Source organism: Ceratotherium simum, chromosome 26 (genome assembly GCF_057802395.1).
Source record: "Ceratotherium simum simum isolate JZ-2026a chromosome 26, ASM5780239v1, whole genome shotgun sequence".
Taxonomy (NCBI): domain Eukaryota; kingdom Metazoa; phylum Chordata; class Mammalia; order Perissodactyla; family Rhinocerotidae; genus Ceratotherium; species Ceratotherium simum.
In genome coordinates this window covers 33,210,467-33,229,765 of record NC_141925.1, presented here as the reverse complement: position 1 = coordinate 33,229,765, position 19,299 = coordinate 33,210,467, and the positions used below count along the sequence as shown (strand labels likewise).

At 53.1% G+C, this 19,299-nt stretch overlaps 1 protein-coding gene across 6 annotated transcripts in view; it reads left to right on the top strand.

Annotated features, from left to right (window-relative positions):
- MAD1L1 (mitotic arrest deficient 1 like 1) overlaps positions 1-19,299 on the top strand; it is a 474,298-nt gene that overhangs the window by 280,513 nt on the left and 174,486 nt on the right. For 5 of the 6 annotated variants that reach the window (XM_087417466.1, XM_004440893.3, XM_087417468.1 and 2 more), the window contains one exon: positions 3,076-3,132. The exons of the other annotated variant lie outside the window; for it this stretch is intronic. In XM_087417466.1, the coding sequence (XP_087273592.1) occupies positions 3,076-3,132 (57 nt within the window). The remainder of the gene's footprint in view (positions 1-3,075; positions 3,133-19,299) is intronic. 6 annotated transcript variants of the gene reach the window in all.

Here is a 19,299-nt window from a genome sequence, read left to right as displayed (position 1 = left end):
TCACTCAACAGGGTCCAAGTGCAGAGGTGTGTGAGCATGGAGCTGTCGCCTGGGCACAGCCATGGGCAGACTCAGCCCTGCCCCAGGCTGATTTTCCCTGTGAGCAGGTCACCTGCCTTTCCCTGCCGGCCTCTGTGTCCACATAAATGTACCACAGCGTGTTGATTCATTCCCCTGCTGATGGGCATCTCGGTTGGCTCTGATTTTACTGCTGCAGTGCAGCGAGGACTGGTTTTGTCCAGGTTGGCTGTGCACGTTTCACAGTTTCTTTGAATGTATACCTGAGTGGAATTACTGAGTCAGAGGAGCTGTGAGTGTGAGACTTCAGGGCAACACCACAGTATTTTCTGAAGTGCGTTACTCGTGTGCTTCCCACCATTGGTGTAGATAGATCCTCCCCAGTGCTCAGTATGGCCAGAATCCTGGATTTCTGCCCATCACATGGATGGATGCAAAGTGGTAGTAGTTTCTGCTGGGTCTCCATGTATATTTTCCTGATTAATGACGTCGATTCCCTTTTCATACAGTCATTGGCCACATATGTTTCCTCTGCTGGGAGATGTCTGTCTGTATCTCTTGTCCATTTTTCTGTCACACCTTTTGTTTTCTTACTGCTTTGTGGGTGTTCTCTGTGTACCCCAGCACTGACCAAGGGGAAGAGGTTGTGGGTTCCTGCCCCACACCCCCTTGGCCATGAGGCAGGCATGGAGGCTGGAGCGTCCTTTGTGGGACATGCAGAGAGGACTTCTCTCAAAGGAGGCAGCGGCAGCTATGGGGCTCTGAGGGGCTCCTTGCTGCTTGGGGTGTGGGAAGGGGAGCATGAGCCCTGGGTCACCTCCTGCCTCGTTACCCACCCTGGGTGGGGGTGGGTACGGCTTAGCTTCTGGGCCTCAGTTTCTTCCTTCCTGAACTAGGACCAGTAAGAAGACCCACCTCCCAGGAGTGAGTGCACAGGTGGAGGCCGAGCATGGCGGCAGCGAGGGGCAGAGGGCAACCCAGGGTTCTTCCCTTGGGGTCTGACCTCCAACACCAGTGTCTGTCCGTGGGACCAGGCTCTGGAAGGTCTGCTCTGAGCACGAGGACAGAGCAGAGAGGTGTGTCCTCTCCGTCTCACATACCCAGGGCTGCTCCATCTCTCAGAGCAGTCTCTCGTGGACCTGCCAGCCAGAAAGAGAGCGCACCACTCCGCTTCCAGGCATGGCTGTTCCCTGCTCTGTAAAGTTGATTGTTTTCTCTGTGTAAATGTTTGTGGACCGTCAGCTCTCGGTGGTGGTGAATTTACAGGCAGACCACAGTGGCCACCTCAGGCCGTGCAGATGTTCCCTTTGCCTCCTCTCCAGACCACCTCCCGCCCACAAGGGGTGCCCTCTGTGGTGCCTGTGAGGCCACCCTGCCCACCTGCCCCCTGCCTGCCCCCCTGGCAGCTGCACCCGTTCCTTGGTGCTTGGCCTGAGGTGAGGCAGAGGCAGAGGGATGGAGAACCCGCCTCACTGGCCCGCAGGACTGGGCATCAGGCTCAGCGCTTGGTCCTTGGGGGTGGTTTTGGTGGTTGGCTGGCTTTGGAGGTGTTACTTCAGAAGGCTCGGCTGTTGCAGTAACGATCCTCCTCTCTCCCTGGCTTGGCATTACTTTCCTGGGAGCATCAGCTCAGATGGGCTTGCAGAGTCACGATGAGCTTTTAAAGAGCATCCTGGCCTCGTAGAAAGGGTTCGCGTGAGGAAGCACGCGCCCTCGGCTGTTTGGGGTGCACTCGGACTGTAGACAGACAAGACCACGGGGATGTCCCAGCTCTCTGACAGCATGTTGCCTTTGCCCGGCAGCGCATGCGAGTCTCCCTCCCTTCATGCCTTCAGGGGCTGGACCTCGTGACCTTACAGAGGGGCCGCAAGAGAAGCGGCCTTTGGTGTGATGTCTGTGTGTCTGCCATCCTGCCGCTCTGGGGAAAGACAGGGTTTCCAGTCTGACCGGCTGTGTTTGGTCCCAGCTCTGCTTGTCTGCACAAGAGCTGTCTCCTCTCAGAGTCAGTCCCTTCCGCGTGGTGGTGCACAGACCCCGTGGATCGCTGCCTGGGTACTGAGTGCACAGTGCTTCTGCACAGAGGCTGCTAGCGCCCCTTACCAAGCAGTGTTTCAAATAGTGGCCCGAAACTCACTTGATACATTCATTTTCACTGTTCTCTGGAGAAAAGTGTGTGACCGGTTCTCATTTTGTGAGCATGTCCTGGCTTAATGGTACTGAGGACCCACGAGGAGGAATCCTTGACCTGAGGCAAGCCACACAAACCACAAACCTTGTGGGCTTTGAGGCTGGGAGGCAGGGCATATGTGTGCGATCGGGGCCTGGGCCCAGTTGACCCCGACTTTTGAGTACTGGTGTTCCTGCTCTGCAGTTGGTCTGCTGCCTCTCCCAGGGTGGCTTCTGTGGAGACAGATATATAACATGCCAGCCGGACTTGCCCAGGCTGGAGCGTGGCAGCCCCTGGGCTCTGCCTGGTCTCTGTGGGAGAATGTGACAAGCAGGAGCTGAGCTTGATGACACCAGCCACAGCTCTTACCAGGCTGGCACCATCGTCAGGAACCTCCCTTGCACCTCTGCCCTGGGGTGAGCCAGGCATCCTGGCATGGGGACTGCTCTGCCTGGATTCCAGAGTCCTGTTGAGTGGGCCATGGTTGAGGGGCATCTGGGGTTTCCCTGGATGTTGGCCCCATCAGGAAAGTTGCCTTAATTACTTCTTCCAGACGTGAGCCTGCCAAGCAGAGGTGAATTGTTTTCCTGCCCGAATCTCTCTCTCTCTCCCCACCCGTAACTCCTTAGTCACTTTCAAGTGGCAGGTTTTAAGGTGGACTTGGCATTCTGTTATGCTTTCCGACTGCCCTGTCAGTTCCCCTCTCCAAACAGTGGGAACATGGGGCCTCCCCCAGGGGGCAGCTGAGCCCCTGACTATGCCAGCTCCTGCTTTCTAGCTCCTGGGGGCCACCTGCCCAGCAGGTTGGGAGGACAGCAGACATGGGGGAGGTGTGGTCCCTCTGCCCTGGGAGGAGATGGCCCACTGACCCCACTTTCTTTGTTTTGAAGGCTCAGCTGTCACAGGCCTTGGAGGAGCTGGGAGGCCAGAAACAAAGAGCAGACATGGTAAGTCCCTGAGGCTCTTGGTGGCCTTTGTGGCCGAAGGGAAGCCTGGGGTTTGCAGTGCCTTAGATCCTGGGCCCCAGGCAGAAGTGCTTGTTCCCATCAGGGCTTATCCTGCAGGTTCAAGCCTGTGGGTCCCTGATAGCCATGGTCCTTCTGGCCTCAGAAACGCAGGTGGGAATGGAGAGGACATGGGGTTTGGAAGCCGCGTGCTGGCTTCCCAGCAACAGACTGTGCGGAGCTTCCGCTGCCTAGCGGTAAGGTGGGGACAGCCATGTGCTTACTGCCCAAGGTCATGGCTTGTGCGATGATAAAACAGATGTGAAACCCGCGTGAGCAATGAAGAGCCATATGGCACACGGATCCCTATCCTGCCCCACGTGCCCCGTGTTGTCATTAGATTGTCACCCAGCCTTGGCTGGGGCTCTGCCACACAGTGTGTCCAGCCTGAGATGCAGGATTCTCCAGCCTACAATTTTGATTTGCTGCACAACAGATTTATTTCTCTGTTGTTTGTGTGGGTTGACTTTTGACATGCTTTCTCCCCACACCCCATCAGCCCTGCCCCCCCCAGCTGCTGCCTGCCGAGCCTTGGTGTGGGCACCTGCAGGTGAGGCCCGTGACCCTGGCCTGGGTGCTCCAGTATTAAGAGGCTCGTCACCACCATTCTGGGGGACAAACGGGCTTTGCCTTCAAAGCATCTTTGTCCTATATAAGCCTTGAGTCCCTCCACGCTGCTCTGGCCCTTGGTCTGGTCTCTGTGAGGACTAAGCCTCGCAGGGACACACAAAGGCCACAGGGAATGTTTGTATGTGTTGGGGTTGCCCTGCCCCAGCCGGTTTTGGGGTACAGGGCATGGCTGCTGTCAGTGTTGGGAGAGCTCTTGGAGTTCCTGTTTTGGTCTCATCGCTTGTCAACCCCCTGACCTTGAGAAGATCATCTGGCCTTAGCCTGAAAATGGGAATGACCTCCAAGTTGAAACGATATGTCCTTGAATTTGCTTATCGATTGGGCAGCTCTCCCCACAGCCAAGGTGGTCATCGTGGTTGTGGTCCTTGCTGTCACTGTTGGCCCTTACTGTAGGGAGGGGCTGGATGGACCTGAAATCAGCCCACTCATGAGGCAGGGGACCTAGGGGGATAGGCACGGGATGGGGATGAGGAATGAGACCAGGGATAAGGCCCAGTCACCAGCACCTGGGAGCCCAGGCTTGGCTGTGCTCAGAGCCCCTGACCGGTGAGAGATGAGCAAGGGTAGCAGGGGTGCCCTGGGGAGGCGTAGTCAGACTCGGCTGTGCTGAAGGGAGACACAGATTAGGTAGAGAGCATGAGGGCAGGGTTCGGGCATGGCACTGGGGCTTCTGGCCTGGGTGGTGGGTCGGGGGTCATGGGTGGGAATGGCAAGATTGGGGAGCACGGGTTTGGAGGGAAACTTGGAGGTCTGAGATGCTGTTGGACATTGGGTGCCTGGGTCTGGGGATCTGGAGCCTTGAGTCGAGGCCAGCGAAGCCTCTGGGTGTACTCATGTTCTTGGAGTGAGCGCAGGTAGCCGAGAAGGTAGAGCCTGAGGTTGGAGCCCTGACAGGCTGCTCCAGCATCTGGACATCTGGCCTGAGAGGGGCATCCAGGAGTCAGGGGACCTGGGGAGGGCAGCTGCACCCACAGAGCCAGAGAAGGAAGTCTCTAGGTAGGGACTGGCTGGGTCACATGCTGTAACAGAGCTGTGAGAGGAGCAGAGTGGCCTGTGGTCCTGGGGACAGGATTTCATCAATGCTCCTAGTGAGAGCTGCTTCCTCAGGGGCACGGAAAGCGTACTGACCCACAGACATTCTCAATACGCGGAGTTAGACTGCACTGAGGTGTGAGCTCTGAAGGGCCCAGAAAGTGGCCTGTAGCTGCACACGGTGTTGCATAAGGGAGGGCTTGAACAGTAGAGCAGGAAGAGTGATGGTGCTGGAGGGAGCAGGATGGAAAGGGGGCTCCAGGTGGAGGGGAGGGAGGTGGGCTGTGAGGTTGTGTAGGCGGGCTGGGACATTAGAGAGAGGGGAGGTGCGCCCCTCATCCTGGGGAGTCGGGGAGAGATCTATTAGGGGAGGGAGGTATGCTCACCTGGCGCTGTTTGAGATTTATGGCTGTGAATTTCAGGCAAGGCTGGTCGGTAGGTTTTGTCTCCAACGCTTAGGTGCCTCCCGTAGGCCAGACAGGTGGTTAATTGGGTCTCCCCAGGGCCAGGGCTTGCCAGGTGAGGATGATGGAGGGAGGGCGGTGATGCTGCGATACTTTGCTAAATGGAGGAAAACAGCAGGCTCTAAAACAGTGTGACAGCACAATCCAGTTTACGTGCATGTGTTTTTTAAACTTGTACATCAGCCATCCTCTCTTCAGGCTGTGGGGAGGCCTGTGGGCTGTGTGTCTGAGTTCTTTTCAGTGAGCGTCTGTTACTGGTGGATCTGGAGGGATCTGTTGGACCTGTTGTTCACTGGGAGGCCCGGGACTCTGCTTAACACCCTCTGCTGTCACCTGGGCAGGGTCAGAAAGCCAGCTGGGGGTGGTCAGCCCCACGTTGGGGGTGGGGCCTGACAGGCATGCTTGCTTCAGTGGGCCTGTGGATAGGAAAGAGCTCTGTAACCTGTGACATTGAGTGCACAAGTGGGAAGGTCATTAGTGGGTCATCAACAGCCATGGCTGTTGTCAGCCTGCAGCAGCTTTGGGCAGGCAGGGGACAAGCCCAGGTGGGGCAGCTTGGCCTGCCTGGTTTCCAGATCACAGGGGTCAGTGCTTCCTCCTCGGCCACTGGCATGTCAGGTCCCTTCAATGTGGCGCCTGCTCCTTGGTGACTAAGGGAAGCCCGGAGTGGGCGGGGTTCTTTGAACACGGATGCATCCATGTGAAGAAACCCTGGGGAGACCCCCATGTTCTGTGTCAACATGCATCGCTTCCTTGGTGCTGACCTGAACTGCAGCGTGCCCGAGGACCTTGTTCCTGATGTACACAGGCAGGGGGAATCAGAGATGAAGCTGTGCCGAGCACGTGCCAAGCCCGCCGCATCGAGGCTGAGCGTTTGCACATCGCCCCACAGCCATCCACTTCGCCCCAGAAGGGAAGACGCCTCGGCCCCTACCCTAGCCCTTCACTGCTACATCTCCTCATGAGGGTGCCACAGGGGCATGGGGCTGGAAGGTGGTCTGCTTTCTGGCCTGTGTCTTTTTTAATTTTTGGCCCATATAGTTTCGGTTCCCTGTGTAAAGCTCCCAAGAGTCAGTTAAAATACAGACACCTGGTCCCTACTCTAGACGAGTTAGATTAGAATCTGTGGAGGGCAGGCCAGGCGGCGGTATTATTTTACTTCTCCCCAGGTGATTCTGATGTCAGCTAGGGTGGAGCTGCCTGTAGACATGGCGCCCTAACCCAGGTGCAGGAGCCCCTCCCCCAGGCCCCTGGGAGACCTTTGGGGATGTGGCTCCACAGGGAGCTTTGGGTGAAGTATGCCTTGTCCCTGTGGCACTGGCCCTGCAGAGAGAGGCAGGAATGCAGGGGCCTGGCTCTTCCCTGAGTCGATTCTTGGCCACGCCCCGAGATGCTGGAGGCCCTAATGCACACGGGCGGGATGCCCGCACCCCGAGATGCTGGAGGCCCTAGTGCACACGGGCGGGATGCCCGCACCCCGAGATGCTGGAGGCCCTAGTGCACATGGACGGGATGCCCGCACCCCGAGATGCTGGAGGCCCTAGTGCACACGGGGGGGATGCCCGCACCCCGAGATGCTGGAGGCCCTAGTGCACATGGACGGGATGCCATGGGCTCCTTGCGCTGGTTCCTTCAAGCTTGTTTTTGGAACTGGGCTGTACCTGTCTCCTCAGCCAGGTTTTTAATCTCTGCCTTTGATTGTCTAATCTTGAGCTGATTTCATGTTGTTTATTTCACTTCTCTCTTCTCCTTCCCAGTTAAAGGGAAAATGAGAAATGACAGTGCCTGGGGGCCAGGAATGCAGTCATGTTGCGCTTACTTGGGGAGCCTGTGAGCCTCTGTTCTCCCTCTAAATCTTCCCTGGGTCCAGCGGTGTCTTCTGTGGCCCCCAAGGAGGTAAAGGCCAGGCAGGGTGGTGCTGGGGGTGGGGGTCTGGAGCCCGAGAGATCTGTGTTCAAATCCTCAGGGAGTGGGATTACCCGTAAAATGCCTACAAATTGGTTAGGAGCAGGTTTCTGCTCTGCTGTAATCGATTACCCTGAGACGGTGGGGGTGTTGGAGACTGAAGAGGGCAACAGTGGCCCTGAGCTCACTATGAGGCTGGGGGAGCCAGAGTCAACCCTGGGTCTGGCTCTGCCGCCCTCCCACCCATTCCAGTGGCAGCCTTGGTGATGGCTGCTGCCAGGGGTGTCTCTGGTCCTAGGAAAGCGGGGGGCTCTGGGTGGCCTTCTCCTTCTGACCTGGATTGTGAGAGATCCACATCTAAGGGACCACTGACTGTGTCCCCCTTCCCTCTGTCCAGGACGGTTGGGGATGGGGCCTGGTTACTGCCCCATCTCTCCCAGCCTGCAGCTCCCTCACCTGCTGTTTTCTGGCCCAAAGTCGTTTCACTATTTAGGAAAGGAGAGAGAGAAAAAAGAAAAATTTAAACATCTTTAGCTAATTGCAGGTGACAGGACAAAGACAGTTTGACTTTCTGTTATTAATTAGCAATCCCATGCAAATTAGTAAGCATAATTCATGCTTTTTTCTTTTTTTTTTTTTTTAAAGATTTTATTTATTTTTTTATTTTTTCCCCCCAAAGCCCCAGTGGATAGTTGTGTGTCGTAGCTGCACATCCTTCTAGTTGCTGCATGTGGGACTCGGCCCCAGGATGAACGGAGAAGTGGTGCCTCGATGCGCACCCGGGATCCGAACCCGGGCCGCCAGCATCGCAGCGCGCGCACTTAACCACCAAGCCACAGGGCCGGCCCAATGCTTTTTTCTTTAAATGCAATTAATATCACAAAGAAAGATGTCTCGGGCCATAGTTGTATCATTAACATACCTCAACCTAATTAGATATGGCCAGCAGTGTCTGGAGAAATGAGTTTTTTGATTATAACTATGAAAATTCCTCTAATATTTTATATACGTCAGGGAGTGAGAATTGAAGATTTATTTCTTAAGAGGAATTACACCCCTCATAAGTCTGTGTTATTAAACAGTCGCCTTCCTTGAGTCACGTTTTCCCTTAATGGTGCCTGCTGGCTTCTGCTCCTTGCCTCCCGGGGAGCCCTGCAGAGGGTCTGCCTGGAAAGGCTGTGGCTGGACCAGGGAGAAGTGGAAAGGCAGGGCCTGGCAGGCCATGTCCTGGGGCTCTTCCTTCTTTGTTCCAGCTCTCAGTGGGCAGTGTGACAGTGGCTACACGTGTTGAGCCTGCTCTGTACCAGCCCGATGACAAGCGCTTTACAGATGGATTTTACAACCAGACAGCAGTCCAGCAAGGCAGGTCTCGTCGTCCCGGTGTAGGAAGGACCACGTTCTTTCTTGTCCTATCTCATCTGGGAGCGTGCAGCCCTCCTGGGCCTTCCACTTGGCCTCTCCCAGCCTCGGGGTTTCATCCAAAAGCACCAGCAGTGCTCACTTTGGCTCTGAGGGGCTCGTGCACAGATCACGGGATGCTGGTGAGAGTCATTTGTAAACTCTACAGGGGCCGTGCAAAGCCAAGTGGGCCTGCTGATGCTTCCTTGTTAAAGTCAGTGTCAAGGGCCAGTAAATCATCAGGAGGGAGTTGTGTGAGCTTCCATTGTTCACTGCTTGCAGTCATCATCCATATGCGCCTTCTGCCTGTGAATCTGGCCTTATCACAGTCCGCCAGCATGGCCAGCTGCCTTCTGGTAAATTATTAAAAGAACCTCCTGGTTCTATGACTGATAGTGACTCATTTCACGTTCTGGATCCATCCTGCCACGGGAGCAAGCGCCACACTGGAATACCCTCTGCCACGACAGGAGAACTTTGTCCTTAGTAGACGTGTCAGTAAGGCTTGTGGGAGGTAATCACTGGGACCACATGTGGGACTCTGCAGCCCACAGTCTGGTATCTGAGTCTGATCCAGTGGGGCCCCGGGTGCTGGGCAGGGGACAGGGTGCCTTGTCCCCTGGCCCTGACACCAGAGCTGGCAGAGTGGCTGGGCCCCAGTGACTGCTGCTGAAGTGGGAGGTTGGGGGGCAGACATGGCCCTGCATGCTGTGATGGTGCTCTTCTCCCCGAGCAGCACTATCTGAGTCAGAATCTGGGTGTTTCAGCCTCAGAGGCAGCAGCGACCCCAGCTAGCCTGGGCTCTCTCCCTCTGGCACTTGCCCGGAGGTCTGCTCTGAGGCTGACCTAGTTGGTCTGGACTGCACTGTGTGTGTCCCAGGGCCTGGTCCTGTCCTCCTCCCTGTCTCAGCCTTTCTGCCGCATCTGCTCACTCCCAGATGTCTTCCTTGGTCTGCTGCTTATGTACCTTTGTGCCAGCTGCCAGCCATGACCCTGGCCATCCTGCTTCCTCAAGGGCAGCCAGTAAAGGGAGGTGGCCTTCGCTGCAGGAGAGCAAGTCCAGTGGTCGCTGGCAGTGCTGAGTGGCAGTGCTGGCTCCTCTAGGTCAAAACAGTGTCCTCGCCATCTAGGTGTCCAGTGCCTGGCCTGAATGAAATGAGCCAGTGAACAGTAAAGTTGATTTCAGGTGGACTTATGCAGGTTGGGTTAGTTTGTGAGCCCCTAGGTGATGGTGACGATACCAGTTTATTAACACCCGCTTACCTGGCCCTGACAGCCAGGCGCTGTTGTGAGAGCTTCAGACGTAACTCTTGTAACCCTGTGAGGTGGTTGTGTCCTCCTCCTGACACATCAGGAGGCGGAGGCCACATCCATCCAGTCATGGCCAGCGTTCTAGTGGGCTCCAGCCCCAGAGGCTTTGCTGTTCACCACTACATGACTCTGCCTGGGCCTTCAGGACTCCTGAACGTCATGTTCATCACCACGCTGACTCGTATGTTAACACAGGCAGGGTTACAACTGTCCCCACCTTACAGTTGAGGACAGCAGACTGAAGGGGAGTCACGTGTCCAGAGTTGTGTGTTCCTGGGAAAAGATGCTGGCAGGACTCGCACCCAGGACTCTGCAGCCAGCTCGCCTCCCAACGGTCCTCGTCCCCTCCTCTGTTCCCAACTGCCTAGATCCACTGCTGAGTGCTGGCTCCCCAGAGGCGAGTGCTGGGGCAGCTCTGCAGGCTGCTGAGGGCCCATTTTCAGGGATGTAGGGAGGATGGCTCAGTGAGGTATATTTAGAATTCAGCGTCAAGTTGCCCTGGGATGTATAGGCCTGGGTTGGCAACTGGCCACCTCACAGAGCAAGTGCTTCAGGGCAGAGGGCTCCAGGCGACCAGGATACAGAGCTGGTTTCTAGCCTCTGCCCCTCGAGGGCTGCCCTGAGGCTGGGTTCCCATGGCCATGGTGCCTGCTGCTCTTACGGCATTGCATGTCTGTCCCCTGAGCCCCAGTGGGGGGTCCTGAGCGAGCATGTGTCCAGGGTCTGAGACATGGCCTCCCCCAGCCCTGGCCCCTGCCTAGGAGCTTCTGTGCCTGCTCTCCACCCCAGACAGGCTCGGGTGCCCTCGCCCTGGACTTCTCCGCAGGCGGAGAGAGATGCCAGCGTCTCGGAAGCCTTGTGAAGAGAAGTGAGTTCCTGTGTTTGAGCACACCCAGGCTCTGCAGGGACATGTTGGTGGAGCCAACACTGCTGGTTCTCTGCCACAGGCCCCTCTTCCCCCCAGCCCCAATGGAGGCTGGCTTGGGCTCTCTGTCCTCACCCCTGGAGGTCCCTGTGTCTTAGGATGAGCCTCCCCGGGGAGGGGAGGGATCACACACAGTGGACCAGGTGGTGTTAAATGCCTCTCACATTTGGGGTAAATTTGGCAGATTCAGCGAGTGTTTTCTGGGCAGCCATTGTGAGGGACCGAGAGGCTCTGTGTGTGCCTGTCCTCTTCCCACTGTGTGGTTGCCGTGCCCCACCCGGATGTCCTCCCTCACTCCCTGTCTGCACGTCTGCACGTCCTCTCCGCAGCCCCGCCAGCTGGCCCATCTGGCCCCTTGTCAGTCCTGAGCACATCATCATCTTCCCCTTCCGTGTTATTCCTCATGCTGTTCCCACCTCCTGGAAAGTCTTCGGTCTCACAGAGCCCAGTTCTCCCTCAGCATTGAACTGAACGTTCCTTCTAGCAGACACGTGCATGTCACACATGCCATAGCCGTGGCCCTTGGCACAGGCATGGTTGTGATGGTCTCACTTCCTCACAGCACACCCTCAAGTTGGTCCGCACAGTTACTCAGACCAGGAAGGAGGTCCAGCGAGCGGGCAGATAGCAGGCGGGGTTCAAATGATCGCCTCTCTCCAGACCTGGGTTGGGCCAGCGGGCCCCATGTTGCAGGCCAGGGGCGATTTTAAAGTACTTGTTGAGCAGCTGGGTGTGGACCCAGGAGGAAGCAGTCCATCCTCCCTCTGCCCCTCCCTCAGTCTGGGGCCCAGTCATTTTGGTTTTGCCCTGTTTGCAAAGATCTAATAAGAAGAGGCTGATGATTTAGTTTGTTACCTTGCGAGGATCCATCTGCATTTTAGAGACAGTAGCCTGAGAAGATGGTTTCTTTGCCTAGAATATAAATTCCTAGCCCTTGATTGCAGAAGATACTTGGATCCCCTTCCAAACAGGAGAAGAAGGCTCCTAATGCGGGGGGACCACTGACGTCTGTCTTTGGACTCGGTGACACGCTGTTTGTTACCAGAACCTTAGAGAGTGTTTGATACCTGATAGGGCATGGCCTTCTTATTGTTTCCTTTTTGAGCATTTTCTTAGGTGTTCTCATGTTTTCTCTCCTAGGTAGAGTGTGGAGTGGGCTTGTCAGGTTTCACGTAGCAATCCTGTTGGAGTTGCCTTTGTTTATAAATTAACGTGGACGCTTGGGATCTGCAGTGTTGATGCTTCCCATTCGGAATGTCGTACGTCTCTGCCTATTTAGGTCTTCGCTCACGTCTTTGACCTGAGTTGGGTTGTTTTCTTCTAGTAAGTCTTGCATGTTTCTTGTTAGGTTTATTCCTGGGTGTTTCATCCTTTCTGTTACTTGCACATGGCTTTTTTATCCAGCTGCTAGCTCCATTTTTCCCATGTGACTCCTGGGACCCCTTTCTGGGGTCAGGGGAGGGAGACGGGGAGAAGGTGGGCACTTCCGACTTGGAAAGTGAAAACCCTGGTGGGTCATGCCCCCCGCCCCCCGGCAGAACTGGTACAGAGTGAGAGTTAGTGTATAACAGCCACAAAATAGAAATTGGTTAATTTATGTTTAAAAATTATGGGAATGATTCCAGACAAGGGAAAGTCCTATACAGCAGACCTCGCCCTCATCCCAGTGCTAAGTACAGCTTGTTTTTTCTCATGTCTCTACAGTGACCCTCTCTGGGTCAGCTCTTTCTCAGCTACTAGTTCTTACTGTGTCTGCACTGAGTGATTTCACTACTTCCTGTATTATTAGGTTTGCAGCATCTTCACCAGCCACCGGGAGCATTCCTCTCCCGTGCGTTTGCCTTGCAGGTGTGTTCAGATGGAGCTTGGTCGGACGTGGTCCTGCCTCGGTGCCCACGGTTCATTGCAGGGGCTTAGAGCGTCCTCAGTTCTCTGACAACCAGGACCTGCTCTGGTGCTTCCTTTCCTGTGGACCCCAGGCCCACTGCCGGGCAGTGCTCTGCTGCCCTGTGGTGGTAGCTCTCATGGCCACCATGTCTGCCCCACTCTTCTGTAGATGGACTTCCCTGTGCCTTCCGTGACTGGGAAACATGGAAACTTGTGTTTGTCGTGATACAGTAAAGAGCCCCATCTGGCAGAGATAACCTCAGAGGAGGGCCATTTCCCTAGCCAGACCTTTCAAATTCAGTCGTTTCTTCTCAGCACAAGTCTTCATCCAGCATCAGCATCCATGGAGACATCAAGGGGTCCAGAAAGCCCTTGGAGTTGTAGAAAAGTTTCTGTTAGGTGCATGTATTTTCTGGAAGGGAGTTTCCCACTTTCATTGGATATTCATAGAATTTGTGACGCCCCCACCATGTTAACAGCTGCTCTTATAGAGGAGGCAGCCTCATCGATTCAGTTAAACCTCCAGACCCTGTTGGAAGTGCCGTACCCAGACATCCCCCATTGGCCCAGACAAGTCTCCTCTCACGTGTAAATGGGGATGGGCTCCCATCTCTGCAGAGCTGGGTCTGGGGCAGCAGAAACCACGATCGGGTCGGTTGGCGCCCCTCCAGGCACACAGGTGGGGGCTGAGTTGCCTATACTGCCTCCAGATGTGGACAACTTTTGGCTTTGTTTCTATTTTTTTCAGCTGAAATGCTAGATTTCTATAAGTCTGTCTCTTGGGGCCGTCCTGCCCTCTGCTGCTTTAGAACTAAGGCACAGTTTGCTCACAATTTATCCGTCACTTGCCTTGGGCTGCCCTAGACAGTCTCTCCAGCCCTAAGGATAATGGCTCCCAGAGCTCTCCAGCTGCCTGTTCCCAGGGGTGGGCAAGCTGGGGATTTCATTAAAGTTCTCTTTCTTGGCAAATGTGCTGACTTAAGAAATGATAAGCTGGCCTTCTAGGATGAAAGTTTGGCTTGGACCTACTCTCCAGCTGGGCTTCCTTTTCTGAGGTGAGGGTATGTCCCAGCTCAGGTGACTGGCTGTGCTCAGTAACAAATAGCTGGTGAGCCATCATGGCTGCCCATGGCCTGTCACTTCTGGTGTGTCCCTCCAGGCTGGAGTGGACAGGGGAAGGGGAGTCAATTTCAGATCCTTCTCACCCCTCACCAGGAAGCAACAGCCACTCAAGACTGTCCCAGGTACTTGATGGGTCCAAAGCTGAGCAGAAAGGTAGCCTTTGACCAGGATTCCCACTGCTAATCTCAGCATCATCTCTCCTCCAAGAGGCCTGAAACACCTGCCAAGATGGGGCTCTGGGGAGAAGGTAGTGGCCTGATCCCTGGGACGTGGGCCCCTGTGTTGAGAGCTCTTGCAGGCCCAGCCTCAGCTCCATCAGTACCATTGTGGTACTTGGCACAGACTGGCCTCGTGTGTTGAGTGAATGGGTGATGAAGCGGCTTGGGTGTGTGAGCATCCTCACTCCGCGCTCAGAAGTGGTCACATTAATTAGAATTGCCATGGGGGAGGGGAGAGCATGTTGCCCTGCTCCGCCTCCTGCTTGTAACTGCTCTGTGGAGCTGGGTAAGGCCCGTGGGATAGAGCCATGGATCCTCTTGAGCTACACTGAAATACACAGTGTCTATTTAGAGGTTATGCCGTACTGGCGAGCTGTCCTCGAGTACCATTAGCATTAAAGGTTTATGACGCTTTGGAGCTGTGAGGGAGTCTGGCAGGCCAGGCCGCCTCACGAAGAGGGAGGGACTTTGTCACCAGAGGGACGCAGGGCAGTTCAGAAGGCTGGTCACACTGAGCCAGGCGCTGCTGGCAGGCAGGTCCATGCCCGGCGCTTGGGCAGCTCTCTGGGGAGCCACGTCTGCTGGGTCCTGCCCGGGCTGGGCTCCTGCTCAGTCCACGAGCCCATTAGAGAGCTCAGTCTTTACGTGTGGGGTTCCCCACCCCCAGGGGTCTCTGGACCCTCCTGGCCTCTTACTTGCACCTCTGCTTCTTGTTCCATCTTGGGAAAATGCCTGTGGCCGTTGAAATGAAGAAGTTGTTTTCATCTCAGTCACGTTTAGGGTTCAGTTCTATAGATGAGACCAAACTCTTGTTCTTTGAGATCAACTAATCAGAAAAAAAGGAGAGAAAACACAAATTACCAGTATCGGGAATGAGAGAGGTGACAGTAACACTTGTTATTTTCTGTTTTGTTTTTTTTTGACTAGAGCTACCTAGTGGGTGTGAGTGAAGTGGTGTCTCATGTGGTTTGGTTTGCTTTTCCCTGATGGTAGTGATGTTGAGCTTCTCTTCTCAACAATGTGCTTGTTGGCCATTTGTATGTCTTCTTTGGAAAAATGTCTGTTCAGGTCCTTTACCCTTTTTTTTTCTTTTCTTTTCTTGTTTTTTGCTGAGGAAGATGCACCCTGAACTAAGATCTGTGCCAGTCTTCCTCTATTTTTTGTATGTGGGTCGCTGCCACAGCATAGCTGACAAGTAATGTAGGTCCACGCCCAGGATCTGAACTGACAAACCCGGGCTGCCAAAGCAGAGTGTGCCGAACTTAACCACTATGACACGGGCTGGACCCTCTTTACTCATTTTTAAATTGGGCTGTTTGTCTTTTTGTTGTTGAGTTGTAAGAGTTCTGTAAGAGTTATGTTCTGTAAGAGTTCTTATATATTCTGAATACGAGATCCTTATCAGATATATGATTTGCAAATATTTCCTCCCATTCTTTGGGTTGTCTGTTCACTCGCTTGATGATGTCCTTTGGTGCATGAAAGTTTTTAGCTCTGATGAAGTCCATTTTATCAATTTTTTCTTTTGTTGTTTGTGCTTTTGGTGTCATACCGAAGAAACTGTTGCCAAATCCAAGGTCAAGAAGATTTACTCCTATGTTTCCTTCTAGGAGTTTTATAGTTTTAGCTCTTACATGTAGGTTTTGATCCAATTGAGGTAAATTTTGAAGATGGTGTGAGGTGGAGGTCCACCTTCATTCTTTTGCATGTGGATGTCCAGTTGTCTCAGCACCAGTTGTGGAAAAGACTATTCTTTCTCCATTGAATGTCCTGGCTCCCCTGTTGATAGTCAATTGACCATAGACATATGGGTGCATTTCTGGACTCCAGTTCTGTTCCATTGATCTATGTCTGTCCCTATGTCAGTACCACACTGTTCTGATTGCTGTCGCTTTGTAGTAAGTTTTGAAATTGGTAAGTGTGACTCCTCCAACTTTCTCCTCCTGTTTCAAGATCATCTTGGCAATTGGGGTCTTTTGCAATTCCATTTGAATTTTGGATCAGCTTTTCCATTTCTGCAAAAAAGGCTCTTAGGATTTTGACAGGGATTCATTGAATCTATAGATCACTTTGAAGAGTTTTGTTTCTTAACAGTATTAAGTCTTTCAGCCCATGAACACAGAATGTCTTTCCATTTATTTAGGTTTTCTTTAATTTCTTTTAGCAATGTTTTGTAGTTTTCAGTGTACACGTCTTTCACCTCCTTGGTTAAACTTATTCATAAGTATTTTAGTCTCCTGTAACTTTGCCGGATTCGTTTAACTCTAAGAGTTTTTTTTTTTATTCTTCAGGATTTTCTGCATGTGAGATCATGTCATAGGTGAATCGAGGTAGCTTTACTTCTTCCTTTCCAGTGTGGATGCCTTTTATTTCTTGTTCTTGCCTAACTGCCCTGGCTAGAATTCCATATAATCTTGAATAGTGGTGGTGAGCGTGGGCATCCTTGTCTTGTTCTAATCTTAGAGGAGACATTTCAGTCTCTCACCATTGAGTGTTCCTAGTTTACTGAGTGTTTTTATCATGAAAGGGCATTGGATTTTTGCCAAATGCTTTTTCTGCCTCAATCGAGATGATCATGTAATTTTTCTTCTTTACTCTGCTAATGTGGTGTGTTATACTAATTGATTTTGTGTGTTGCATACCTGGTATAAATCCCACATGGTGTGTAATCCTTCTACTCTGTGCTGGATGCGGTTTGCTTCTATCTTGTTGAAGATTTTTACACCTGTATCCAAAAGGGTTATTGGTCTTAGTTTTCTTTTTTTGTAGTGTCTTTGTCTGGCTTTGGTATCAGGGTAATGCTGGCCTCATAGAATGAGTTAAGAAGTGTTCTCTCCTCTTCAACACTCTGGGAGAATTTGGATAAGGATTGGTGTTGATTCTCCTTTGCATGTTTGGTAGCATTCACCAGTGAAGCCGTCTAGTCCCGACATTTCTCTGTTGGGAGATTTTCAGTTACTGAGTCTCCTTCCTTGTTACTGGTCTGTTCAGATTTTCTATTTCTTCTTGAGTCCATTTTGGTGGTTTGTGTGTTTCTAGGAATTTGTCCATTTCATCTAGGTTGTCTGGTTTGTTGATGGACAGTTGTTCATAGTATTCTCCTATGATCCTTCCTTCTTTAAGGTCGGTAGTAATGTTCCCTCTCTCACTTCTGACTTGAGTGAATTAATTCTTCTCTATTTTCCTTAATCAGTCTAGCTGAAAGTTTGTCAGTTTTGTTAATTTTCTTAGTTGACGGCCTTTTTTCCTTTCAGGACTTTAAAGATGCTGATATGTTGACTCCAGCTCACATCGTCGTCCCTCCGGGTGACATGTCTGTGTTCTCTGATGGCCTTTGAGATAGTCTCTTTATCGCTGTTCTGAGCAGTTTGATGATGATGTGCCTTGTTGTGTTTTTCTTCATGTTTCATGAAGGTTTTTGTGTTTCTTAGCTCTGGACTTTCTGTGCTCATCCTTTTGGAAAGGCCTCCTTCAAGGATGCTTGTCCCATGGCTCTCTTGGGTTCTTTTCATTTTTTAAAATTATTCTTCTCTCTGTTTTTCATTTTGAGTCATTTCTATTGCTGTGTCTTCAAGTTTTCTGATTTTCTCTTTAGTTAATATCTAATCTTCCATTAAGATGATCCATGTATTTTTTATTTCAGGCATTGTAGTTTTCACCTCTATATTTTATTTTGGTCTTTTTTTTTTCTTCCATGTCTCTACTTAACTTTTCACAATATGGAATCCGGGTATATTGACTGTTTCAAGTCCTTCTCCGCTATTTCTGACACCTGTGTTGGTTGGATGCTGGGTGCTCTAGTATTCCTGTGAAGGTTCTTGACCTCCATTCAGGGACTCAGTGAAACATTATCAGTACTTGGAAACGTCTTGACCTTTCTTATGGCATTTTTACGATGTGCTGGGCTGTCCTGGAGCAGTGTGGAAGGGCTGATGATTGCCCACTTCTGGGTCCTGGCCTCCTGAGTGCCCTGCCCTGTGAATTAGGAGGTTTCCAGTCTGGCGGAGGGAGCAGGCACTGTTCCCTCTCATGCTTCCTCGGGATTCAGTCCTCGGCCTGGGGGTCTTTCCTCTCCCACATGTGCCAGGCAGAGTTGTGTGCGTATTCGAGGGGACCCCCTGCACACCCCTGCACTGTGGATTCTGGCTGCCTCACTCTCCCTGCACTCTGGGCTTTGCCTCTTCAATCCAGGTTGTACTCTGTCCTGGACCCTCTCAAGACGGCAAGCTGGGCGGCAAGCTCGCCTCGTGGTTGCTGTCTTTCCAAGATCCTGTTCTTTGCTGCCTGTTGTTCAGTGTCTTAGGAAGCACTGTCTTATGTATTTTGTTTGTTTCAGGTGGGAGGTTCAGTCCCATCCCTGTTCCTCCGTCTCAGCCACAAGCACCATCGCTTGGCTCTGGTGTGAGAGAGGGGGTGCTGGGCCCCGGGCATCACGGTCATGTTGTAGAGGACATGGCCGTGGCTCTGGGCCTCACAGGGGACGTGCTGTGCCACGGAGGGCCCAGACACGCCCGCAGTCTGCACAGACAATGGCCCTGTCTCCCTGTGCCTGGTGTGGGGTGCGGGGCTCAGGCAGGAGAATAGTTTTCCAGAGCAGGCTTGGTGCTGGGAATGCCTAAGGCATGCATGCGGCCACTGGCAGGCAGCCCAGCCGCTGGGAGTCCTGTCCCTTCTGCAGTGCTCTTCCAGGCAGGGCTGCTTCTCTCCCTGTCCCGCTGTGCACCTGGCCCTCCAAGGAGCCCCAGGCATTTCTTCCAGAAGGTGTCGGGGGGTATGCTGTTGCTTTAGGGTCACCCACGACACACAGATTTGCAGGAATAAATGAATAAAACCAAAGTTCACATACCAAGTGCTTGCTTGATGCCAGGGCCTCTGGGAGGCGTCTGGTTGTCTGGGGCTGTGTCCAGGTAAATGCCTTTTCCCCCAGGCCTGGCCAGGAGGCTCTTCCCCACCTTACTGCTGCACTGATGGGACCCCAGTCTCCTGTCTGTGGTCCCAGGTCTCGTCCTGGCTGCACCACAGCTGACCATCCCATGGACCTGGCCTGTGGTCTCTGCCAGATGGGGACAGGCGATCGATGGTGTGCACTTTGCCCAAGGCAGCCTGAGCAGATTTCACCCTCAGAAGGTTTAGGACGTAGTCTTGGTCTGTGGCCTTTGGGTAAATAATCAATAGGTTTTCTGGTCCCTTTGGGAGGCTGGCCAACCTTCATTGTATT